Source organism: Sciurus carolinensis, chromosome 3, assembly GCF_902686445.1.
Source record: "Sciurus carolinensis chromosome 3, mSciCar1.2, whole genome shotgun sequence".
Lineage (NCBI taxonomy): Eukaryota > Metazoa > Chordata > Mammalia > Rodentia > Sciuridae > Sciurus > Sciurus carolinensis.
The window spans coordinates 109,995,455-110,023,154 of record NC_062215.1 but is presented as its reverse complement, the minus strand read 5'-3'; the positions used below and the strand labels follow the sequence as shown (position 1 = coordinate 110,023,154).

The window sequence follows — 27,700 nt, the reverse complement described above, 5'->3', positions numbered from 1 at the left end:
AAATTACAAGTTTTAAAAAGTTTGTTTTAATTAGTTATATGTGACAGTAGAATGCATTTTGTTAAATCATACGTAAATGGAGTATAATTTCTCAGTTTTTTGATTGAACATATTACAGAATCACATCGGTCATGCAATCATATATGTACATGAGGTAATAATGTCTGTTTCATTCTACTATCCTTCCTACCCCCATATCTCTTCCCCTCCCTTCACTCCCCTCTACCTCAAGTAACTATTCTTCCCGCTACCCACCTCCACCTCCGCCATTATGAATTAGCATCTGCATTTCAGACCTTTGGTGTTTTAGGTTTGGCTTATTTTGCTTAGCATGATATTCTCTAACTCCATCCATTTACCAGCAAATGCTATAATTTCCTTCTTCTTTAAAGCTGAGTAATATTCCATTATATACATACCATACACACACGCACACACACACACACACACACACACACACATATATATCACATTTTCTTTATCTATTCATCTGTTGAAAGACACCTAGTTTGGTTCCATGGTTTAGCTATTGTGAATTGAGCTGCTATAAACATTGACATGACTGCATCACTGTAATATACTGATTTTAAGTCCTTTGAGTACAAACTGAGGAGTGGGATAGCTAGGTTAAATGGTGGTTTCATTCCAAGTTTTCTGAGGAATCAATTTTGAGGGTTTTTTTTTAAACATTTGCTTTTACTTTGTTCATTAAAAATACCCTATAATATATGATATTATTCCAAGAAAATCTTCACACCCATCAAAGTAGGGAGGTTATACAAAATATCACTTGTGACTTTTTGTACATTGTACCAATCTTAATTTTTATTTTAGTATTATCTTTATATTTTTCACTAAAAATCCCAAATTACTATTGATTATTCAGTTTAGAAATCTAATTTCTATAACCTTTCCTTTATATAAATATAATTAGTAAAATATATAACATCTTTTTACTTATATTAATTTCAAAGGGTCATAATTCATAAATATTTTCATAATAAAATGTAAGAACTAATAGTCTTTAGCCTTAAGAATAAAAAAGGCCTATTATTTCCTAATATAATTCAAGTAATATGAAAAACATCTGCTTTCATTATTACTAATCGGTAGAAACAAGATTGGCTTAAGCATCTTGAAAAAGTAGCATTTTACCCAAAATATCCTATTTCAATTATTAAAACTACAGACTATACCACTTATCCACTCATATGTATAATCACTTTATTCTTATTAACTGAATAATCAGCTATAGTAATCACAACAGAATCTTTTGTATGTCTCCCCAAGAATAAATAAAATACAGAAGGTTGTTAAACATACATCTATCACAGAATGACTGTGTCAGCACTTTCAAAGACAAAACCATAAAATAGAAGAGTAGTTCAGGTTTCAGAAATCATCTAATAAACAATTTGAAAAGCAAGAATAATGCATTGTCCCCCCGTGACTCAGGTCATAAGAATATTTCATAATCCTACCTTCATAGCAGTCATTACTTAATGAAAAATAAAAAGTAGAATTGCACATGAAAAAAGTTTTGAAGGCAAATCCACTTTTATGTTAGAGACACAACAAATGCACTAAAACAGTACTTATACAAATGTACTTTATTTCTATTTTAAAATTACAGTGCCTTTAAAAACAAATATAAAGTTACTTTATATTAATTTTTCAATAGAATGTAAATGTTATTTGATAAAGATTTTTGGAAAGCTTTATTATAATTGAATTGTATTAAAATATAATTATCTCACAAATACAATTTTTTAATTTTAATTTAGAAGACAATGTATATAATATTTACTGCCCTAATGATAGTTGATTTTAAGTAAGTACAGAATTTTTTATATAATACTTTGGTGTGTTTTAATAAAATATGATAACTCATTGATATTATTTTATTTTTTTAACTTGTTCTAATTAGTTATACATGGCAGTAGAATGTATTTTGACACATCACATATAATTGGGATATAACTTCTCATTCTTGTTGTACATGTTGTAGAATCACACTGGTCATGTAATCATATATGCACATAGGGTAATAATGTCCAATTCATTCTACTATCTTTCCTACTGCCATACCTCCTCCCCTCCCTTTACTTCCCCCTGTCTAATCCAGAGTACCTCTATTCTTCTCTAGTCCCCCCTTATTGGGAATTAGCATCCACATATCAGAGTACATATCAGAGAAAACATTTTTTTTCTATTTTTTAATATATTTTTAGTTTACAATGGATCTTTATTTTGTTCATTTGCTTATTTATATGTGGTACTGAGGATCAAACCCAGGCCTCACACATGCCAGGCAAGTGCTCTACCACTGAGCCACAACCCCTCTGTTTTTTCAAAAAATTATTTTATACCTATATAAGAAGTACCTTTCAAGTTTCTTCAGTCACATGATTCACAATTTTTCCTTTAACTTTAGTTTTCAGATTATCTGACATTTATTAAATAAATTAAAATGTAAAAGTAACAAGCTTTTAAAAAGTTATCTGATTGTTCTAGTCATATTCAATATGAATACATATAAAGCAGTATCATTTTTATTAAGTTTTCTATAAATGATGCATTATTCATCTTATTTATACTTTTATTATTCTTGTATCCTGAGGTAAACTTTTGTCTTTTAAATTGTATTCAAACCTTTTAAATTTGAGTACAAATTCTGTCCAAAGAAATGTATTCTCTTAATTATGCCTAGAACAAAAACCAAAGAGTCCCAATAGAATCATAAAATACAAAAACCATGGACTTTTTGCAACATGGTCTCTTAAAAATGGCCTGTTTTGCAGTCTTACAATTTGTTAACTTTACAACAATAGGTCATTCTACCACTTTCCTTGAGTTTTAAACATATAACTCTATAGCTATTATTATGCTTTCATTCATGTTTTTGGAGTCCCCTCCCAAGCCCAGAAAAATAACTTTTCATGTGGGTAAAAAACTCATTTTTCAATTTTACCCTATGCATTTTTGCCTGTTTAGAATAACCTAAATTTATTAAATTTGTTTTCAACATGTTTCAACTCTGAAATGAAGTTTTTAATGACTTCATAACTAAGATATTAGTAAAATTTAGATTCAGAAAGTTTCATTGCTATTAGGCTGATAAAAAGATGTTTTGTTGTAAAAGACTTATAACCTAAAAATCCACATTTTTTTAAAGAATTTGTTTATGTGAAAAACTGAGAAAAGGGGAAGGAAAAAACTGGGAAGAAACATACTAATTTGTAATTATTTATGATAAATCTAGAATATACTCTTGAACTGTACCTGTGTACTTTAATAGTACTGGGGATTGCATCCAGGGGCACTCTTATCACTGAGCTATATCCCCAGCCCTTTTTGTTTTTGTTTTTGAGACAGGATTTTGGCTAAGTTGCCCAGGCAGGTCTTGAAATTGCAATTCACTTGCCTTAGACTCCTGAGTAACTGGGATTATAGTCATGCCCCACCATACACAGCAAGAACTATATTTTATATTCATTTGTAGGCAGTCTTAAGTTATGTGCCCTACAATTTAACCATTAGTAACAAAAAATGTGCTTTAACACATTGCTTTCAGATTATCATAGGTTTAATAAGTACTTTCTCTGGTAAATCAAAGATTTGTCGTGAATTCACTTTGGAAAATTTGAAAGTCCTATTGTGAAATCCCAGTGTTTGGCAATAAAATATAATATTATAGAAATTAGAAATAAAATTGAGTATAGCAGCTTAATTTGACAAGAAAAGGCTTAGGTAAAAAGTGGGAAAGCATATTGCTCTTTTGAGCTTTATACTAAATCTAGAAGAGATAATATACAGATTCCACATCTTAAGATTGGCCTAAAATAGTACTGTAATATGTATTTATTTATTTACTGGCTTATTTATTTACTTATTTTCTTCCTTCCATCTTTATTTATTTTTAGTTTTTGTTTTTGTGGTGCTGGGGATCAAACTGTGGGCCTCTTGCATGCTAGGAAATTGCTCTATCACTGCTATTTTTTTTTTTTTTTTTTTTTTTTTTTTGCGGTGCTGTGGATTGAACCCAGGGCCTTGTGCTTGCGAGGCAGGCACTCTACCAACTGAGCTATATCCCCAGCCCTCACTGCTATTTTAAACAATGCCATCTGGAAAAAAATTGTACATTGGGGGGTCTGCATGCAAGCCTATCAGATCATAAATGTGTACCATTAAAATGGCTATTGAGTTAGAGTAATGTAAGAAATGTACTTAGACACTAAATTTTCTAAATGTAATCTAAATATTTTTTTGAATGTAACCTAAATATTTTTAATAAATGTATTGAACTGTGTTAAGTATGTAACTGATAATGAAAGGCATCAAATATGTTTCTCCACAGAAGAGAATATATAAAGAAAACATTGCTGTTGAATATGTTTAATGATTAGTCAAATATTACCCTATATTTATTTTCATGGCATTTGAAGAATGAATCACTTAGCAAATTAATAAATGCTTAAATAATTTTTATGTTCTATAGCACACCAAATATTTCCATTAGAGTTGATGATAACAATTAAAGTGGGAAATAAGAATAATATTTAGACCAGAGAGAGTAAAAGTTGAACTGGTAGACTTGAGAAAAAGATAGTCATTAAAGTTTTTTTTGAGGTGTCTGACAAATTGTATCCTGAGAATTAAATAGTCCATGAAGAAACAGGGTGAGTAAACTAGTTTTACTGCCCTCTTGCAGTCCATTCTTAAGTTGGGGAGATCAACTTTAAACAAAAAAAAAAATGTTGTAGAGTGTAGTAAAAGCTCTAGTAAGTTACATGGAAGCCCTAAGACAATTTTTGAAATGTCCAAAGTAGTTGTGGGAAGAATTTTTAAAAACAGGCTTTATACGGGTTCTGTATAAAAGAATAGGAACTGAGCAGTTCAGGCACAAGATGACACATACAAAAGTACAGCACTGTGACTTAGCAAGACCAGGGGCTGGGGCACAGAGAGAGGGCCAGCCAGTTTTAACCTTGTATACACACCAATCTTGGCTTTGTTGCTTCATCATCATCATCCATGCAATAACTTCAAAATAGCTACATTGTCTTCTTCACACAGATATGTCATACTGTCTGGTTGGAGTATGGAAAATACACTGAGAATCATGAGAATATGAGATTAGTACTTGTGTGTGGGACTAGATTTGACTTTAAAAAAATTTTTTTTAGTTGTAGATGGACACAATACATTTATTTGTTTATTTAATGTGGTGCTAAGGATGGAATCCAATGCCTCACACATACTAAGCAAATGCTCTACCACTGAGCTATAACCAGAGCCCCTGTGACTGGTTCTATATGCCATTTCAAATACTAGTTGGTGGTAGAGGGAACCCTGGAAGCTCTGGGTTCTGTGAGAGTCATCTTGTTCTATACAACTCATACTAAGTTGAGAGACTCCATGCTTCCATTAAAATGTAACAAAAATGGATGTTCATCTGTAACAGTTTCTAAATTTTCTAAGATTTCTTGAAAAAAAACATTTTGTCCTAAATATTAATGTGAATTTTTTATCCTATTCCATATCATAGCCAGGTTTTTGGGGGTTTTTTTTGCGGTACTGGGGACTGAACCCAGGGCCTTGTACTTGCAAGGCAAGCACTCTACCAACTGAACTGTATCCCCAGCCATAGCCAGGTTTTTTAATTGGAAAAAAATGATGTATATCATTAGGTAAATTGATATTCCAAGAATATCCATGTTTTATCTCATGGCATTCAGTGCACTGTAGCTTGTTGGTTCTGTGAAGTGTGTATATTCATGCCCTATATTGTTATCAGTGAGAGTAGCAATGAAAAGAGCATCATGATCACATGGGTTTTTTTCTGTCTTTTGAAAAGAAGTGGTAACCATTTTCAAATTTTAGTGAATAGTAGAGTAATCTTGATTATTATATTGATAATTGCTATTTTTTAAATCATAAAGAAGTGTGAAAAGGAGAAAAAAAGAACTGGGTTAGCCCTATGTAGTAGAAAAATTGGTATCAGCTACCTTAAAATCTCTGAGGTATTTATTCATTTTTCTACTATTGCTGATTATAATTCATTATTTGGGTCTTCTAAATCTTGCCTTCTTTGGAAGACTTCTTAAACATTTTATTTGTTTTAAGAATTGAAAATCCAATTCTAGGTGGAAAAAATGGTTCTAACAATGACTCTGCTGCCCTTTTGTAAGAGTTAGCAGTAACAGTATTTCCTTACCTGATACTTTTATTTGAAAAATCTGAACTGTAGTGTGGAAATGCTACATGTTAATTGTGTACAGTTCATGCCATTAGACCTCAAAATCTGCTTTTTCATTTACAATTGATAAAATTAATTGTAAAATTTTTGATATCAGCAATCTCATAACATTAACTTCACAAAATGTCTGCATGAATCAGTAACCAGAAAATTCAGAAACAATTTTAAAATGAATAGTAACTTGTACTTACCATATAAAAGACCCTCATGATCTGGCCTCTAGCTTGCTATTATAATATTCCACAATTATCAAACCTGCAACCTTCAGTCTTAAGATGAATGGCAATTTTTCAAATATACAGTATGTTCTCAGCTCTCTGGATTTCCCACTCCTCTGTAATTCCCCCTGGCCATTCCCTTCTGGAGCAGTCAAGGTGCTCATTTCCAGTGGTAATCAAAATGGAGATCATTAGGATATGGGCACAAATACTAATATAGTAAAAGAAGCAATAAATAGTATGCTTAAATTATAGTTAAAGCCTATGAGAATAATAGAAATTGGTAGTAGGGAGGAAGTGGTAGTGTTTAGTTAGGATTTGGATATGCAAGATAGGCATATGCATTTCCTTGATTAAAGTGAACCAATACAAGAAGGTAAGAAAACCAGGTGGTGTTCATCGGGAACAGAAAATGGTTTGACTAAATCTTCATAAGACATAAGGTTAGAAATACTCTGGAATTCAGAAGTTAAACTTGAATCTTATTTTGATAGAAAATAGTTTTTTTAATGAAGGAATTATATTTCATATATGACAAAATGATATTGGTATTATAATAGAAAATATCTGTATTTTTTCTGACAGAATGTTATTCCTTCACAACAAGAAGAAGAAACAGTTATGTCTGTATTGTTGGTATTACTGAAACATTTTTTAATGCTTTTGGAATTGCCTTCAGAATTGTTATTTTACATTTTCTTAAGTACTGATTATAGTAGTAGATGCTATTTTTATTTCATCACAGGTGTATCTTTAGTCGAGCTAATTTTTACATAGAAAGAACTGCTTGTGGGGCTGGGGAGATAGCTCAGTTTGGTAGAGTGCTTGCCTTGCAAGCACAAGGCCCTGGGTTCGATCCCCAGCACCCCCCAAAAAAAGAACTGCTTGTAAGGCAGGTGTGCCCACCTGCAAACCCTATTGCTTGGGAATTTGAGGCAGGAGAATCACATGTTCAGAGGTCAGCCTTGGTAACTTAGCAAGACTCTTGTCTCAAAATAAAAATTAAAAAGCCTAGAGATATAACTCAGTGATAGAACAAACCTGGGTTCAATCCTCAGTACTGTGAAAGGAAGGAAAAAGGGAGAGGAGGGGAGGAGAAAGAAGTGCTTCTGCAAAATCATATTTACTTCCACTCTCATGCTATGAATCCTCCTTTGCTTTCTGTAACCACACAAAAATTTGTGCTGGTACTATTTAGATTTATTTTATAAATATGTAGTTGCTTTTATTAATAAGTATTTTACTCTCATAACCTGACAAAGGACTGAAAAATTTTTGAATAATAGAATAGTCTTCATTGAATCTAATATTGTGAGTGTATCTAAGATTTTTTTACATTTATTTTTTATTGCATATACTGAAGGTATACAAAGTGATTACAAGTCCTAAGATTATTTTGCAATCCAAAGGGTGAAATTAAGGAAAAGCAGAATAAGTCATTGTTTCTATGTAGTTAGATTTTATTCCTAAACTTTAAGAAAATTTTGTTCATGGAAATAATAACACTTTGATCATTTTTTAAATTTTAACTGGAGTTTTTCCCAACATTTATCATAGCAATGAAGAATTTTTGCACATGATTTTCTTTTTAAGGAAAAAGAACGGTTGAAGCAAGAAAAACGTGATGAGAAAAGATTAAATAAAGAACGTAAACTAGAGCAACGAAGATTGGAATTAGAAATGGCAAAGGAACTAAAGAAGCCTAATGAAGATATGTGCTTAGCAGATCAAAAGGTAACCATTTCATAATTTTAATTTTTCCAGTTTTCTCATCTGATTCCTTTGTCAAAGCTGCCATTATGAAAGCCTTTAGTTTTTATCTAGAGCAGTAGATTTCTAAGTGTAGGTCAATTTGCCTTTCCTGGATAGCTACTAGTAAACCTCTGGCATATCTGTGCTGATAATGACAGTTCTTAATATACATGTGAAGCACTACAAACTTTTTTAATTTAAGTAGAAACACTGCAAAAATCCCCATAAAGAATCATAGAAGTAAATAGTATTTTCATGTTTCTGTTGGACCTTTTCAGATATTAAGGCAGGGAAAGATCTGTCTTTTCCCTGTGCCCCATAGATACTTAAGTAAATTAGGATTTATAATTTATAGCCTCTTGCAATGCTTTAGTGATAGTAGCTAATCTTTATTGAGCATGTTAACTATATGCCAGGCACTATGCTAAGTGTTTATGTGAATTCTTTCAATTACATGATTTCATCTAATCTTGGTCACATGTAGCTAATTTTTATCTCTATTTACAGATGAGAAAACTAAGACACAAATAGGTTAAGGAACTTGCCAAATATTACACAGCTAATAAAGAGCAATTTGTATTCAAGCCACAGTTTGTTAGAATTCATACTGTTTATCATCTTGAAAGCCAAGAAACAGTCCAACCACCTCATGTGTTTTCTCTTCCATAGTACTTAACATACAAGTAGTATTGCTATTACACATAAGAGAAGAAATTTAGAAAAGCCAAAATGCTTTTGGTTACCAGCATGTGATACACTTTTGAGTAGAAATCAATTTTCTTTTGAATATAGTTAAGAAGACGGTACTTCCATTGAATTATATCAGTAATGCATCTCAGCATGTAAGTTAATTAAAATTAATCTCTGAGATTTAAGTTCATATTGATGGTTAACTGTGTTCAAGATATACTGCTTAGTACCTGGGGATTACAGAAATACTTCCAGGAAATTTACCATCCAAAGGGAAAACTACTGAGATAAGATTAAGAAAGATAGCAACTTACTTTACTTCAGAAGATTGAACATGATTTTTTAAGTTTTCAAGTTATTTTAAATTTTATTTATTTTATTTTATTTTATTTTATTTTCAGCCTTTGCCAGAGTTGCCTCGTATTCCGGGACTTGTTCTCTCTGGAAGTACATTTTCAGACTGTCTCATGGTGGTCCAGTTCTTACGAAACTTTGGTAAAGTTTTGGGCTTTGATGTGAATATTGATGTTCCAAACCTGAGTGTTCTTCAAGAGGGATTACTAAATATAGGGGACAGCATGGGTGAAGTACAAGACTTGCTTGTGAGGCTCCTCTCAGCTGCTGTATGTGATCCAGGTCTAATTACAGGATACAAGGTAAAAATATATGTGTGTGTGTGTGTGTGTGTGTGTGTGTATATATATGTGTGTGTTTGTGTAATTTTTTTAAAGAAATTATACTATTAGTGTATTTGTAGCTAACTAACATATTAGAAGATTGTGTAGACTGATCTAATTATTTTCACATAATGCCTCTCAAAGTTAAATGTAGGTTTGCATTAGATTACACATAGTATGAACCTGGTTATAAAGCTTAAGAAATGTAGACCACTCTCAATTACTATTTTTACCAAGTTGATTTAAGGAAATACCCAAGCAGTATTTATCAAAAACAGCGTTCATAATTCACTTAGCAATTAGAACTCCTGTGTGCCTTCTGAAGTTTTTCTTTATCTCACTCAATTACTATGACTATCAGGCTAATCAGGGTACTTGAGACCAGCACGTTAAGACTCTGTTGCTTAGTGAATGCTCAGTAAGTTTTAAATTTATCTTAATCCTGATTAAGATATACATTCCCAGTTAGCTTTGCTTTAGATAATATCATAAAAGAGAGGAGCTTCCAGATGTACTTGTTTTTCCTCCAAATCCCTCTTTATTCAGTATACCAGGCAATAAATCCTATGACACTGTAAAGCTAGAAAATAATAATAATGCTTTTGTACCACTCCTCCCTGCCATTATGATGTAAAATGTCCAGGGTAAAGACTGAGAAAAGGTTGGGACAGTTTCTATAGTAAAAGAAACTTTGATAGATACGTCTTAAAACTTCTGCTATGCCCTAGTATGTTACTTGTCAGGAATATCTGGAACATATAAACCAGTATTTTTAATCTTACTGTTTTTTTGTTAGAAGTGGTTATGAAAAATGCTAATAAAAATGCCAAACTTTTCTAGGCCAAAACAGCTCTTGGAGAGCATTTGCTAAATGTTGGTGTGAATCGAGACAATGTATCTGAGATTTTGCAGATTTTTATGGAAGCCCACTGTGGACAAACTGAGCTCACTGAAAGTCTGAAGACCAAAGCTTTTCAGGCTCACACTCCAGCACAGAAAGCCTCAATCCTGGCTTTCCTGATCAATGAACTGGCATGCAGCAAGAGTGTGGTGAGGTAAATCATATGACCAGGTTTTTCCGGTGATTTTTTTTTTTTTTCTGTTTTGAACCTGTCTAATCACAACAGAGTACAACTTGCTTATAGAATAGTTTTAAAGTTACATAATAGCACAAAGAAAATTAAAATTATACAATCTCACCATTCAGAGATGGGCACTAATAATATTTTAGTATATTTCTTTACAGTCTATTGGTAAAAAATTGAATCATATTACATGTGTACATTAAAATAATTCTCTTTGTCACCTATTTTGCTTAATAATTTTGTTAATTATTCATATACTGGAAATTAATTAATTAATTAATTAATTTATTTATTTATTTTTGTGCTACAGTGCCAGAATCTAGCACCCTTGGAGGAATTCAGAATTTTTCTTTCCTTGACATCTTTGAGAACAGATGACTGCCTGATTTTCTTTAATATAAAATACAATTATCAGGCCACTTCATATTTGATTGTATGCTAACCAACGTTAGATTATTATCACTATATTAATTCACACTTTTTTCAGAAATACTTAGTCTCATTTAAAAGTCAAAAGTAAGAACTGGGTACTGCAGTACACACTTATAGTCCAGTGACTCGAGTGGCTGAGGCAGGAGGATCACAGCCAGCCTCAGCAACTTAGTGAGCCCCTAAGCAACTTAGTGAGACCCTGTCTCAAAATGAAAGGGGTTGGGGATATAATTCAGTGGTTAAGTACCCCTGGGTTGAATCCCCATACAAAAAAAAAAAAAATCAAAGTCCTGCACTGTAGTACTTCTTACTTATGAAATACTAATACTTTAGCATTTCAAGATCTGTGAATAAATCCATGTTCATCTTGTTCTTGCTGTTAACTACTTTACAAACTTCAATTATTATACTCTTACTCTTTTACTTCTTTAGAAAAAAGATTCCATCTGAATATTCAGAGCCATGCATTTCTACCATTGTTGGACATTTTAAGTTTTTTATACATAAGTGATGCTGTATTAATATTTCCTTTTGCTACTTTTTGACACTATTTAAAGAATGTGATGATAAATAAGTTTTATAGTTTGATGAAAGAATACTTTCATTAAGCATGGGCATAACAAATAGTAATGCTGAGTTGCACTTTTTTAAAACACGTGCACACACACAATTTCAATATTAACTTTGTACTGATGGTTTTGTTTCTACCTTATCATAATATTCTTAGTTTCCATTTGGATACTTCTGTACATACACTCAGATACTATCTGTACATAGGTACATATATGCCCTTACATAAATATCCATGTGTGTTCTGGTGGTTTTTGTTTTTGTTTTTGTGGTGCTAGGGATTTAACCCAGGGCCTCATACATCCTAGGAAAGTGCACTACCACTGAACTACACCCCCAAGTCCTCCATGTGTGTTGATTTCCTGCTTTGATTTTGGAAATGATCACTTATTAAATATTTGGAAACTAAGTGGTATGATGTCTTTAAAAGTCAATTGGTAGATAATTTCTTTCTTAGCTTAAAGTAGAAACCCTACTGAATTTTCTAATACTAATATCAGATCAGAAATTCTCACTTGTCAACATAAATGTACTTGCATTTATAAATGCATACATACATGTATACATGTACATGTATATACACAAGATCAATTGTATCATTTTTATTACCAAAATATATTAATTTGCATAGTAAATCAATACATTGCATAAATGGATTAACTTATGTCTTTTAATTTTTGTATTGGCAGTGAAATTGACAAGAACATTGATTATATGTCAAACTTAAGAAGAGATAAGTGGGTAGTAGAAGGTAAACTTCGAAAGTAAGTCCTGTTTTATTAATCTATTGCTTTCCTTTTGTACAAGTTCCTAGTAAAACATGAATTACAAAGACCAAATTTAAACTTTGCTTTTTCTAAAGGAAAGATATTGATTAATCTAGATGGCATATGACCAGAATTTGCAATGGACTAAAAATATAATGAGATTCATTGAGCTTCCTTAAGTCAGTTTCTCTTTTATTTCAGAGAAGTCATGTAATCATGTTTTCTAAGATAATCATTGCTAGCAGGTTGTTCTTGTTATAAATAGAACCTATTTGGAACTACCCCCTTTTTTCTAACAAGTATTTAATTAGAGTGTAACCAAACTTATTCAACATTAAAACTTAATTATCTTTTTGCCAGGAAATATGGTAAAATTACTCAACTTCATTTTTAAAGAGGTAATTTATTTGTAGTAATTTGAATTGAAATATTTTCATTCACAAAGTATGGGGATCAAATTATCACTTAGCCATTGTTTGAATTAACTCTTTCCAGCTTTCATAGTTTTTATAAATGTGTTCTCATTGCCAAAATATAAAAAAAAAACTCTTGAAAATTAATATATTCTGTAACTTCAGGGAACATATTTCTTAAATTTCTTAATTCTAATTTCTGTTGCCATTAATATATTGCTTACCACTAGAGAAGTGCCATAAGGGATTTTTATTTAAACTCATACTCTTTAAAAAGCATAGAGAGTAACTTTTTATTCCATATCATCATTTTCTGATAAATTTAAAGGCTCAGAATAATTCATGCTAAGAAAACAGGCAAAAGAGACACTTCAGGTGGCATTGATCTTGGGGAAGAGCAACATCCCTTGGGTACACCTACTCCAGGACGAAAGCGAAGAAGGAAGGGAGGAGATAGTGATTTTGATGATGATGATGACGATGATAGTGATGACCAAGCTGATGAGGATGATGAAGATGAAGAAGATAAAGATGACAAAAAAGGAAAGAAGACTGATACCTGTGAAGATGAGGTAATAAAGTTTAGGCTGATTTTTAAGACTTAAGTAGAACTACATAGCATATTGAAAAATAAAAGAATTTGGAATCAAATGGATTTTGATTTGAATACAGTTTTGACATTTATTCGCCTTAGTTTCCTCATCTGAAAATGAATATTATGATGTTTATCTCAAAGTTGTTTGTGACAGTTAAGTGGTGAATAGCATGCCTATATATAAGAAGCAACGTAGAATGAAAGAAGTGAAGTTTTTCTTTGTATATATAGTCTTGTGCTGCATAATTGCATTTCTATTTCAATGACTGACTACACATGTGACAGCCATCACATTTTATGTGAGCATATTCCATGATGTTCATATAACAAAGACATATAATAATGCATTTCTTCAAATGTATTTCCATTGTTAAGTAGCTCATGACTGTAGGTACTTGAGAATTCTTCAAAGTGCTATGCAGATTCTTAATTTTAGGTATTCTTTTTAATTCTACCAACAATACTACATTATATTTGTAACGTATAGTACTTCATGCCTTTGAAAGTATTGTCAGACCAGGCATGGTATACACCTGTATCCCAGAGACTGAAGTGGATGAGGCAGGAGAATTACAAGTTTGAGGCCAGCCTGGGCAACTTAGTGAGACCCTGTCTCAAGTTTTAAAAAATTTTAAGCATGGTGTGGTAGCACACCCTGTAATCCCAGCAGCTCAGAAGACTGAGGCAGAAGGAGCACAAATTTGAGGCTAGCCTCAGTATCTTAGCAAGACCCTCAGAAACTTAACTGTCTAAAAAAATAAAGAAGACTAAGGATGTGGCTCAGTGGAAAAGTACCCTGGTTCAATCCCCAACTCCCACCCCCCACAAAAAAATAAATAAACAAAAGTATTGTCAGGTATAGTGAAGATGATATATTTTTTAAACATCAATTGTTATTTTTGTAGTTCTAGGCAATTTCAATCAAAGATGAATATGGCACTGAAAATTCCCTCTTGGTTCAGTCTTAGGAAGATTTTCAAAAAGAAAGTGTAGTCTGTGAATTGACTTAATAGAAAGCGATATTTACAATGTGCTAGGCAGGTGTAAAGGAAGGACATTTAGACTTTATGAAGGTTTCTGACCCCATTAGGTGAGGCTCACAAACTGGGATGAATGTTAACCTGCAGGGAAATCTAGAGAAGAATTTTCTAGGTAGGGGGAATAGCATGAGTAAGAGTATAGAAGCATGAAACCACTTGCTTAAGGGGAATTCCAAGTGCTTCAGTATTTCTGGAAGGTCCCACACCAAGAACAAAGAACTAGGATTTTGTGTTTTTTTAAGTGACTGGAGTCCAGGAAAGCAGTATAAATAAACAGGAAATGATAGAATGGTCAGATTTGATTTTTAAATGACTCACTCTGGCTGCTTTGTGGGAGTTAAAAATAAGCAAGGACAATGTCAGAGAAGTAAAAAATCAGTCATGAAATATTGTAATAGGTGAGTTGCAAAGGGATCTGAAACTAGAGCAGCAATAGTTGGAATGAGGGAGGAAAGGATTCAGTAAACATTTAGGAAGACGTGTGAGGGGGATATGAAGATGGCCTGTGTAGGTTGATGGAGAGGTAAGATTTATTTGCAGCCATCTCATTTGGGAGAGTGCAGACTAAATAGATAATTGGAGGTAGGCATCTTAAGGGAAAAGATAACTGGAGCTAGAAAATGATGATAGGTTTATTTTGGACATGGTGAGTTTGAAAAACCTATGTAGAATTCAATACTCAATTGCCTGTAAAAACCTGAAGCCTGAAGAAAATTTCAGTCTTGAAAATATAGATTGGGATGTTATTAGCACATGAACGATAGTTTAAAACCAGGAGGTGAAGGACTTTGTACAGTGGGATCAGTTTAGTGAATAGTGGGCTGAGGTTGGAACCACAGGGTATGTCAATATTTTACAGGAGCTCACAGGGCTTCTTGTTTCAAGAAGGAACAGTCAGAAATAGATCCAGGGTCCCAAGAACACCTCCATGTTCAATAATTCACTAGGATAATTCATAGAATTCAGCATATACTTGAACTTATGGCTGTGAATTATCATAGCAAAAGGAAATAAAGCAAAATCAACAAACAGCATATGGGGTGAAGTCTAGAGGAAACCAGTGCAAGCTTCCAAGAATTTCCTCTCATTGTAGTCACACATGATGGGCTTCCTTCCACCAGCAACAACAATGTATATATAATATTGTCCACAAGAGAAGTTTATTAGAGTCTCAGTGCCCAGGTTTTTAATTGGTGTTAGCACAAATAATCCAGTAAGTCTGTCTTATCTGTTGGAGTCAGGGAAGCCTCCCAAATTCCAAGTTCTTATTTGCCATCCAAGGACCAATTTTCTAACCAGGCCCTTCAAAGGAGAGCAGTCAGGCCTACTGTGTTAGTCTTCACTACACATGTAATAATAACAGAAATCAAGAAAATTAAACATTTCAGAAAGAAGAGAGTGATAAATCATATTAAAATGGGAATCTAGTGTGAGGAGGACTGTTTATTGAATTTAGCAACACAGAGGTCATTGGTAACAAATGCCAGCACAGTTTCATTAAAACAGCAAGAACTGACAACAGGCTAGTAAGTGCTTCATAACATCAAAAAGTGAAGATGACCGTCTCTAGCAGTATGCCTCAGGAAAAAAGGGTAGTTCCTTGAGGATGACATAAAGCTAAGGATTTTTCAGGAGTGAAACACCTTGAGATGATTTTTGGATAAAGGGTGTCAGTAAAATGAAAGGAGGGGATTGAAGATTAATGAGAAGAATTAACACTACAGGGTTCTAAAGATATTGGAGAAGTTTTAGTCACTGTGAAGAAGCTACCTTTGAAGAGTTGGCCAAAGGGGGAAAGGCAGTGTCATAAAGATAAATGTGTATTATGTGTATTTAGGGAAAGCTACCATAAGCCAGAGTAATGGACATGCATAAAAAAATTGAAATTCACCTTTTACCAGAAGGAAATGCTAGGAATAATGAAATGGCTGCAGAATGACACTTGAGAAATCAGTGTTTAGCAATTCATGCTTTCATTCCTCAATGCCAGAGTATTTAGCTAAGTGAATCTAAAAAGAACTCTTGCTTTCTTGCTTCAACTCAGTACTGCTAGAGAATAAAGAAAGAGGGCTTAGCGGGATGAATTTATGGATGGAATATGTGAAAATAATATCTAGTTGGGACCAATGATAAGTTACTAAATCGAATTTATGGCTAAATCTGGAAATTGTAGAACTTACAAGATAATATGCTATACAATTCTTTCATAAGTAAAAATAGCTTAAATGCAAACTGTTTTCATAAATTCTTCTTCCCTAATATAGTATCTTAAATCAGAATGATAAAAATCCCTAGAGTAAATTTTGCTTCTCTCCATTTTTGAATTTTGAGAACTACCCTCTTAATAAAAATTTTAGTGTATAACACAGTCCTGTTGATTACATGTATAATGTTCTACAGCAGCTCTCTAGAACTTGTTATACCAGTTGAATAATAACATCTCCCATTTTTCCCTCCCCACCACCCTGACAGTCACCCTGACTATTTTAGGTACCTCATATAATTGAAATCATGTAGAATTTAACTTCCTGTGACTACTTAATTCATTTAGCATATCTTCAGTATTCACTCATGTTGTCCCATACGGCAGGATTTCATTTTTTTAAAGTCAGGATAATTTTCCATTGTATGTATATATCATATTTTGATTATCCATTCACTTGTGTTGCCTCTACCCTTTAGCTATTATGAATAAGGCTGCAAAAACATGAGAGTACAAATATCTTTTGGAGATCCTGATTTCAGTTCTTTTGGATAAATATCCACAAGTGGGATTGTACAATCATATTGCAAGTAGTTCTACTTTTAATTTTTTGAGGAACCTTCATATTGTTTTCCATAGTGTTTATACCATTTAACATTTCCACCATTTAACATTCCCTCCAATGGTGCGAAGTGTTCCAATTTCTCCTTAATGTTGCCAATACTTTTTTTTATGATATACATTCTAATAGGTATGTGGTGATATCTCATTGTGGTTTTGATATACATTTCTCTGATGATAAGTGATGTTGAACACTTTTCATATACCTGTTTGCCATTTATTTGTGTATCTTTGAGAAATATCTATTTAGATCCTTTGCCCACTTTTTAATCAAGTTGTCTGTTTTGTTTGTTTGTTTTACTATTGGATTGTTAGGAGTTCCTTGCATTTTTTGGATATTAACTTCTTATCAAATACATGGTTTGCATAAATTTTCTTTTACCTTGATAGGTTGCTTTTTTAGTTTTTTAGTTGTTTCTTTTGCTATGCAGAGCTTTTTAGTTATGTGGTCCCTTTTTTTTTTTTTTTTTTTTGCTTTTATTATTCTTTTGGTGTCATATCCAAGAATTCATACTTTATAATTAAGAGTACTAATCTAAAAAGGAGACTACATGGAGATTGATTGCCAAGATCAATTATTTCATAATGTTCCTTCCTTCCCTCCCTCCCTTCCTTCCTTCCTTCCTAGATTTGCTGCATTGCTCAGGCCTCAAACTCCTGACCTCAAACTATCCTCCTATCTCAGCCTTCCTGGCAGCTGGGACTACAGGCATACCACTACACCCAGCCATGATGTACTTTTTAAATCATTGGGTCATATACATTCCTCCTGTAACAAATAATGTGAGAGGTGTATAATCTGGGTATCTGAAATCTAATTACCCAAACAAAAGATACCATTTATAAGTAATCTTCTTCATTTAGCATATAGAGCTGTTTCCATAGCAAGAATTAAAACATTTCTAACCAAAATGTATTATCTTTTCATAGAATTAGTATCCCTTTCAGCACTTAATATTATACACTGTTTTAAAGTGTCAACACTTGGCCTGGGGTTGTGGCTCAGTGGTAGAGTGCTTCCCTGCCTGCATAAACGCTTCAATTCTCAGCACCACATATAAATAAATGAATAAAATAAAGGTCTATCAACATCTAAAAAATATTAAAATAAGTAAATAAAGTGTCAACACTCATAAATTTTGACAGTCCATTATTGGGTTCTACTGGGTAGTTATCCCACTAAAATAGTGTTTATTTATAGAAATTATTTGTTTCACCTGGCTTCTACTTATATACAGAGAACGTAATGTATAGGCCATTTTATTCTGTAGATAGAATATAGATAGATTTGTACATAGACTACTTGAAATCATTATTGTTTCACAGAGAAGATATGTCAACTGAAGGTAGTATTTTACTTTTTTATGAGTATTTAATTAGAATGTTAAATACATTGTAGAATTATTAATGTAGAAAAACAACTCAAAACTTTTAAAAATAATGAATATTTTGGGACCTAAGAAGCCAAATTAACATTTCCTTTAAATGATTTAAACTATACTTGATAACATAGAACTGGCGGAAGCTTATCAAATTTCAGTAAATAAAAATTTGACTACTTAATGAACTTGAATAGATGAAATGAGCATATCAGTTCTCTAAAAATAGTTTTGATTTACGGATTAAGTTATAGGTAGTGTCAGTACAATAGTCATATTCCTTAAAGGATTAATTCTAGGGAGATTTTTTTATCCTATGATCCCTTTAAATTAGAAGATATTGCCTTTAAATAAATCGTAGCCCTTTGTCTTGAAAATAATTCCCTTTTATTCTCACTCTTCATTTCTTCTGCACGCGGACTTTCCCCCTATTAGTTGGATTTGTGTTGAGACCTATGTGAATTCTAACCTCACAAGTTGGTACATAAGAGGTGATGTATACAATTCAACTCTGACATATAGGGACATATAATGGCCTTTTTTGGTTGGGAAACTACAACAGGGATAGATCTTGTGTTCTCAGGTTTTTTTTTTTTTTTTTTTTTTTTTTTTTTTTTTTGCGGTGTTGGCAATCGAACCCAGGGCCTGTGCTTGCAAGGCAAGCACTCTACCGACTGAGCCATCTCCCCAGCCCGTGTTCTCAGTTTTGATGATGTTCCCACTTTTCTCTCTAGTCCTCTAAGTTCTTTTATATCTCTTAAAATCGTAAGGACTATTCCCAAAAATCTTTAAATAAAATTTCAGTAGATGTATTATTTCTCTCTCATCAAGAAAAAAGTCTTAAAAATTACATTTAGTGGACTGGGATGTATTTCAGGTGTAAAGCACTTGCCTAGGATGCACCAGGCTCTGGGTTTTATCCCCAGCACTGGAAAAAGATAATTACATTTAGTTAATTTGACAAATAACTTGACTACTTTGATGTCTTAGTCCAAATATTTATTGATTATAATTGTATGTTTCTACAAGCAAATTTTCAACCATTTGCCCTGTTATCACAAGAGCACTTTAGAATCAATATTTAAATATCTATTGGAGACTCAAGATTTAAGGGTCATTGAGCCTGTTGTCAGTGTTTTAAGAATTCTTTTAATCCCAATTAGAATTTATATTAGTAGGGGCTGGGGTTGTGGGTCAATGGCAGAATACTTGCCTGGCACGGTTGAGTCACTGGGTTCAATCCTCAGCACCACATAAAAATAAATACACAAAATAAAGGAATTGTGTTCATATATAACTAAAAATGTTTTTAAAAATATATGTAAAAAAACAGGGCTGGGGTTATGACTCAGTTGTTAAGGTCCTGGGTTCAATCCCCAGCACCAAATATATATATATAATATATATATATTTTATTTTTAAAGAATTTGTTTCTGTTAGCACAAATAATACACTTAAATGCCTTCATAACTTGGTCCCCTAAATTTGGATATGGAATACATATATAATAAACAATGGTAAAACTATTGAAACTTTTTTTAATTTTGTTTTATTAGGTAGGTAGCACACCTATCTAGAAATATATATTTATGAATATTATATTCATGAATGGTTGGTAGCACTATAACTTTTGTAAAATGCTTATACAAAGTGAGCATTAGAATCTGAGCATAGTATCAAATGCCTATAATCCCAGCAACTCAGGAGGCTGAGGCAGGAGGATTGCAAGTTTGAGGCCATCCATGCCAATTCAGTGAATCCCTGTCCCAAAATTTTAAAAAGGACTGGGGATGTGGCTCAGTGGTAGAGTGTCCTTGGGTTCAGTCCTCAGTACCACAAAAAAGAAAAGGAAAAAAAGAAAGAAAATGAACAGAGAAAAAAGAGAGAAAATGAACATCAAACTAATTTGGGAATTGGGGGTATAGCTCAGTGGTAGCATGCACAAAGGCCTGGGTTCAAGTCCCAGCACTACCAGAGAGAGAGAGAGAGAGAGAAAGAGAGAAGTAGGGGGAGGGAGGAGGAAGGAGAGAGGGAAAAGGAGAAAGATTTTAAACTAAGATGTACACTTCTTATTAAATAATCCTGTTAATTACTTACATCTTTTCTTAATTAGCCCTCACAAAAATCTTATTTCTGTTGGTTGCTTTCAAATCTGTTTTTATTTAGTCCTCCCCAAAATTTCATGTTATGGATAATGTTATCACCAATTTACTGTTCAGGTAGTAGTCTTAGAAAAGTTCAATAATTTGCATATGATGAATAATACCACTAACATCCAAAGAGTCCCATGTAGTCTCTTTTTGCTTCCCTCTAGAACATAATTTGGAGGTAGTTGTTTTATTTTCCCTTTCTAGAATGAAAAATTTCTTATAATCATAAGGAAATCTTATGTTCATGTACAAATTTGGGGGTACTATTTTTACTCTAAAGGCTTAATATGTTTAAAACAATTTGTCTTCCCTCTAAAAATGACTTGTTTGGTTAATAGTACCAGTATTTTTCCAGTGTCCTCTATTAAACCTTAACATCATAATATATTCCTTCTTTCATTTCTCTTACCCTTGAAAAACCCTTATTATCCCCTCTCCTTCTTGAGTCATTGCAGTAGTCAGTTAGCTAGTTTTGCCAATTTTAGTCCTTTCTCTGCTCCAGGACATTTTATGTCTATCACTCCATTAATCTTTTTAAAACACAGTTCTGATGTTTAACTTCCCTCAAAGGATCATATTGTTGTCCACTGTCAGGCATTTACAGTTCCTCACAGTATGACCCTAAACTTATCGTGCCCCATCTCCACCTTATGTTTTCCTGCACTTTTTATGTCAAAGTATGCCAAACTCTTTCTGGAATGTTGTCCTTTTTTTTTTTTTTTTTTTTTTTTTTTGATGCATAAGTTCCCAACCATCTTTAGTTACTATTTAAAACATGACTTCTTCCATATAGCCTATTTTTGTGTAGATTTCCACTAGACTCCATGGCTCCTGATCTGTGCCTCTTTTCAGATACTTACGCTACCTACTATTTGATATTTTGCTTTGTTTAATGCTTTATGTCTCTACCAGATTACTATCTTAGAGAACAAGAACTGAGTCTTAATCCATTCCTCAATGCTTCTGCTAGTACTTTGAATATAGAAGGTATTCATTAAGGAGGCTGATTGAATACATAAACCTTAAAAACAAATGAATGATATACTGTATTTTATTATGTGTAGGATGAAGGTGACCAAGCAGCAAGTGTTGAAGAGCTAGAAAAACAGATTGAAAAACTGAGTAAAGTAAGCACATTTCAGATTAATGTTTACATTTTTTGCAGTTTTAAAAATCTACTTTGGGGCTGGGGAGATAGCTGGGCTGGGGAGGTAGCTCAGCTGGTAGAGTGCTTGCCTTGCAAGCACAAGGCCCTGAGTTCGATCCCCAGTACCGCAAAAAAAAAAAAAAAATCTACTTTGTATGGGATTAGCTTTTCTTACTGCTAAATGAAAAGAAGTTTTTCAGGAGTAAATAAAATTAAGAACTCTAGAAAGATTCTCACAATTAAACCTTAAAACATTAATGCCAAAGTTAAAAGCATGATATTGAGCCTAATCAGAATCTACAAAGAAAAGGTCCTATATTCTTCAGTTCTTCATATAAGTACAGAGTATCAATAAGGGCCTGGTTTTATTTCTTAAGATCAATTACTCAAAAAATGTAGTTGAGTTTGATAGTAATTTTCAGTATCATAGGTTTTATTTTAAATTTGTATATTTGTGGATTTTATTGCATTGTATTTATAAGCAGTACATTTTTATGTATTTACCATTAAAAACTAAATTTCAGTAGCATTAGTGAAATTTACAATGAGCTTTTGGTAAGAAACAATGAATTTTTAAGAGTATTGAGATGCCTATATATTTTAATGAACAATTCACAGATCTGTCTCAAAGTTTAGTCAAATTTCACCTATGTTCATAGCATAAATATAAAAATAGGCAAATATAGCCTTGGTCAATTACATATTTAAGTATTGTTGGTCTCATACTCTAATCTATAGAATTGAGCCACTTTGCTTTGGCTCAATAAAATGATAACATATAATATCATGTTTTTCATGTTTCAGACATGTTCCATTATAAGATACCTGACAAAATGAAATTTATCCTTTTAATCCAGAGGAGTAAATATTTTCCTGAAAATAATTTGTCTTTATAAATGTTACTAAAATTGAAGTCAGGCATGTCATTATTTAACCTTTTGCTCTCTTTTCCCGGTAGTAAAATTTATCCGCTCTAAAATCATAATAGGTTTAAGGTCACCCATATGTTAATTTTTAAAGCCATTAGGATCCATAACATAATTATACATACTGTTTTTTAACAGCAACAAAGTCAGTACAGAAGGAAGCTCTTCGATGCTTCTCACTCATTACGTTCGATGATGTTCGGCCAGGATCGTTACAGACGCAGATACTGGATTCTTCCCCAGTGTGGGGGGATTTTTGTAGAAGGCATGGAAAGTGGTGAAGGTAGGAACTATTAATCTGCTACAAAGTACAATATTAAATAAGACACGGTATTTTTTCAAACCCTATTACTTTTTCAGTGTATTTTATGCTTCCATAATCAAGTGTGTTTTATTAATAAACATTATAAAATCTTGATTTCTATTTCATTTGAACTCATAATGCCCCTTTCACTGATAAATACGTCCTTCTTGTCCCTGACTTTTCTTCTATAAGTCTTTCTGACATCAAACCTAAGGTATTCTTTTTCTTGTTTAGTGTACAAAGATCTCCCCTTTCTACCCTTTAGTTTGCTGCTGTAGGATTTCTCTTTTCCCAATGTCAAACTTTCAAATATGAGGCTTATTACTTAACTTTCTCAAAAAGCATTTGTCCTGACAGTTCCCCTGCAGATAAGTTTCTACCAAGGTCCTTATTATAATCCTCATTCATTTCAAAATCTTGTTCGTGTTTGAAGTTTGTAATCACCTCCTTCTTCTTTAAGCATCTTCCTTTCTTTACTTTTGCATTACCACCAATCCTTCGTATTCCACCTTGAGTCTATTTTGCTGGCTTCATTTCTGTTACATTAACTGACACAGTGTGTTGTATATTTGTGTGCTCAATGAACTTTCTTATATTGAACTTTTCAGAACTCTGTGTCTGGGCATTTCTAAATGTCTAAACTCTCATGGAGCCAAAAGTGTTATACCATTGCTTATAAATTTTGACCCATGGTGGTATGTAGAGGCAAAAACTCTTTTCAACACATTTTTCAAGGCATTTACAGACACAGCAAGAAGCATAAAATTATATGAAACATAATTCATGCTATGTAGCAGTTTATAGTCCAATTCGAGAAAGATTAGCATTGCTAATGGATGATTTAGTAGAAATATAAACAAGGCAGTTGTTTTTAAGTTTTTTCTTTTAGTAATGGAATCACACTTTCAATGAAATTTTTGTGTAAAATCCCAACATCTTACAAAAACAGAACTGTTCTGATCAATTCATTTGGGGAAACCTGAGTCTATTAGGTCTCTGTCCTGTACATTTGCTTTCCAATACAGAGGTGGCCCCAACATCAACTCTGGTAAATACTAGGGCATTCTGCAAATTAGAGAATAAGCTCAGAATCAATGATAAAAGCAAGGGCTTAGAGGGCTCAGGAAGAGAAATGTTTTCTAGCCTATTTAGTATGTTATTGTTGTTTCTGGTACATGGCCATCTCTGCCTGTAGATGTGAGCTCTTTGAGAACTAATTTAGGAAGGGTTACTAGCAGCAAAGTGCACATTGGATTGGAATAAGAAAGGATAGAGGAGCTCAGCTGAAAAGGAGGGAGACCCTAAACTTAAGTGTAAACAGAGGTAACAGGAACAAAGAAAGAAAGCTTGAAGATAGAATTGCTATAAGAAATTATTGAGGATGATGTATAAAAAATTATGATGCCTTTAACAGAAAATCAGAGTCAAGAAAAGTTGTTTGGAATGAAATTAAAGTTTTAGTATAGAAATCTAAATCTAATGTTTAACTGACAAAATTGTGAGTCATTTGGGGTACAGTCTGCTAAAGCTTAAGAACAGATAAAGAAATGCCCAAGTGTGTAGCTTTTTACCTTGACTGTAATTAGAACACACCTGAAATTCTTAAACCAGACCAACCTGAGCCCTATCCCAGACCAATTAAATATTCTTCAATTTGATTAAAGGCCACACCATTCTCAGTTACCTGGGCATGTGAATCTGAAGTTATCTAGGACATCAACTTTCCTTTCAAAATTCTGAAATTATCAGTCTCTTTAAAACATTACTGAAATTAGTCCTTTATCAATACATAACTGTGTTATTATGACCTTCCTCAATTCACTTATTCTGTTATGTTCTTGCCATCACCTACTCCAAAATCTTGAATGACACCCTACTGCCTATAGGATGATGTTATAAATCTGTACTTAGCATCCAAGTCTGTGTACAAATCTGACTTTAAGCTTTCTTTACACTGTCCTCTAATAAAAATTGACTTAAGTCAAGCCAGCAGTGGTGGCACAAGCATTTAATCCCAGCTATTAAAGAGGCCAAGGCAGGAGGATCACAAGTTCAAGGCCAGCCTAGGCAATTTTACGAGGCCCTATCTCAAAAATAAAAAGGATTGGGTGAAGCTCAGTGGTAAAATGCTTGCCTGATTTGATCCCCAGTACCACAAAAAATAATGATAACAATAATAATTATAAATAATTCAGCTAGGCCAATCTGCTTACTCACTATTGCTCAACACGTGTATTCCTCCTCCTATGTCTTTGTGTTACTGTGCTTGGCCAAATTCTGATCATTATAAGAATAATCTGCTTTTTCTTCAACCATCTAAATTTTACTTATTTATTTTTTGATACAACTCAAACCCTAACCCTTCCATGAACTTCCCAGCTTAGTTAAGTGAAACTAATTTTTACTGTGTGTGAACTCCTGGAGAACCAAATAATTAATAATGACATTGTTTTGGCACATTGCTCTACTTAGTATTTCCTTATATTATTTAAATCTTATAATCCAATTTGTATTACTTTTTATTCTCCTTGGTACTTTATACATGATGCTAATAACAAGAAAGATGACTAACAGAGCACAGAGTCTCCTTAGTCTCTATAGTGGTTCCACAGGGGTTTGCCTTCTCCAGTAACAAATTTGACAAACAACAAGACCATTCTGAGAGAGAACCCTGCCTTCATAGCATTGTACACTTTTAGATTAGTCTAAGAAAGATAGAAAACCTTTTGTCTCTCTGAGAAATAACAGAGGACCCCTGGGCCTAGGAACAGTCAGTGCTAGGGGTATGAATACCGGGCCAATATCTATATACCAAGGGCCTGGGAACAGTACTAACATCTGCTAAGGATGCTATTGTCCCTCTTCCAAAAAACTTAGTGGCTAAGGTGACTTGCTGGTCTTAGGGGAAAAGGAAGAAGAGACCCCATAACCATTTAGCTAAAAACTAATGACTTATTCCCTTTCAGTCCACTCCTTGAACCTTGGTGTAGCTCACTACACCATTTAGAACAGAAAACAGCTGTTTTTTTTTTTGTTTGTTTGTTTGTTTGTTTTTTGTTTTTTTTTACAGTACTAAGAATTGAACCCAGAACATGCTTGGCAAACACTCTTCCACTGGGCTATATCCCAGCCCTTTTTGTTACATTTTTTTGAAACAGAGTGTTACTAGGTTGCCCATGCTGGCCTCAAACTTGGAATCCTCTTGCCTCAGCCTCTTTAAAGTAGCTGTAACTACAGGTATACACCACCATACCAGCTCAATTGGATGCTTTCAGTATTAGTTGACAGTGCTAAAGGGACATAACCAGAGAAATTCCAAAGCAAACAATATGTTGCCACATTAGGAGGTGTAGAGCTTGCCTGAGTCATTTGACCTTATATCCAACAAATGGTCCAGAGCTGCACAATTATCTAATACTACTTGGGCCAAGAAATTGATGCTGATTTGTTAGAGATAAGAGCCCACACCCTCTCAAAGGTGTTCTCCAGGGTAGCTAGTTGTGGTCATACCCTCTGCTTCAGAGAAACCTATTCAAGAAAAAAGTCCTTGTGCAAAGTAATAAAAGCCTGTATCCCTTATACCTGCAGAGAGTCTCTGTTGCTGGCACTGAAGACCACAACTAAAAAGGTCACCAGTGCCTTTTAGGTTTTGAGTCACTACAAAATGTCTCCTAGTTACTTCCAAAGTGTGCAGTATTATTATCCAGGTGGGAAGAAGGAAACAAGTTCTATGGAAGCACAGAGAATTCTTACCTATGATCGTTGTCCTGGTCAATGCTACATATTCTCTCCACTTCTCATTTATTGTTCCTTGGAGTTAGCATACTGCCAGCACCCTATTAGTTGGACTCAACTGGAGGTCTAAAGTGAAAGTATTTGGTTGAGAGTTTTGTGCCACTTTGGGGTAGCCCTGATGTTGGGTACAGGTTCACTGGAAGTCTAGATGTCAGGATAAGAGTGTCTCTATGCACTTGAGAAGATAGAGTTTTATACAATCTAACTAATAAGGACAAAATTATAGAGAGTCAGCAAATGAGGACCAGGTAGGAGTAATTTCTGTGCTGTACCTTGGAGTAGGACATCTGAACGGTACTCTGCAAGCAAATAGGTTGAGAATGACAAATTCAGCATTGTCATAGCTTTGTACTGTGTCATTGAGGGAGACAGCTTCAGGGGATTGTTTTGTATAGTGTGTTAATATCTGTAAGGAAGGTGAAATGAGTTATTTACACCTCAGCTACCCTCTCACCTTCTTTGGTCAGGCATGTTTATGCCCAAGTCCATCATTATCATCTGGGGTGTTCGAATGGCCTGTCCTTTTCTTCTGGAACAGTAACTTCTGCATGAAACCAGGAGTTGTCATTTTTTCACCAAAGATGTCTTCCAAACACGGGGCACTCTGTGAATATAAGGACTACAGGAGAAATCTCTTGCTCTTAGAATAAGCATACAACAAAAATTTAGAGCTATTT

At 33.4% G+C, this 27,700-nt stretch overlaps 1 protein-coding gene across 1 annotated transcript in view; it reads left to right on the top strand.

Moving 5' to 3' along the window:
- The window catches only part of Baz2b (bromodomain adjacent to zinc finger domain 2B), a 159,975-nt gene that overhangs the window by 93,055 nt on the left and 39,220 nt on the right, over positions 1-27,700 (top strand). The window contains 7 exon segments of the mRNA XM_047546021.1: positions 8,071-8,211; positions 9,321-9,575; positions 10,437-10,651; positions 12,373-12,447; positions 13,192-13,435; positions 21,916-21,978; positions 23,063-23,207. Of these exon segments, the coding sequence (XP_047401977.1) occupies positions 8,071-8,211; positions 9,321-9,575; positions 10,437-10,651; positions 12,373-12,447; positions 13,192-13,435; positions 21,916-21,978; positions 23,063-23,207 (1,138 nt within the window).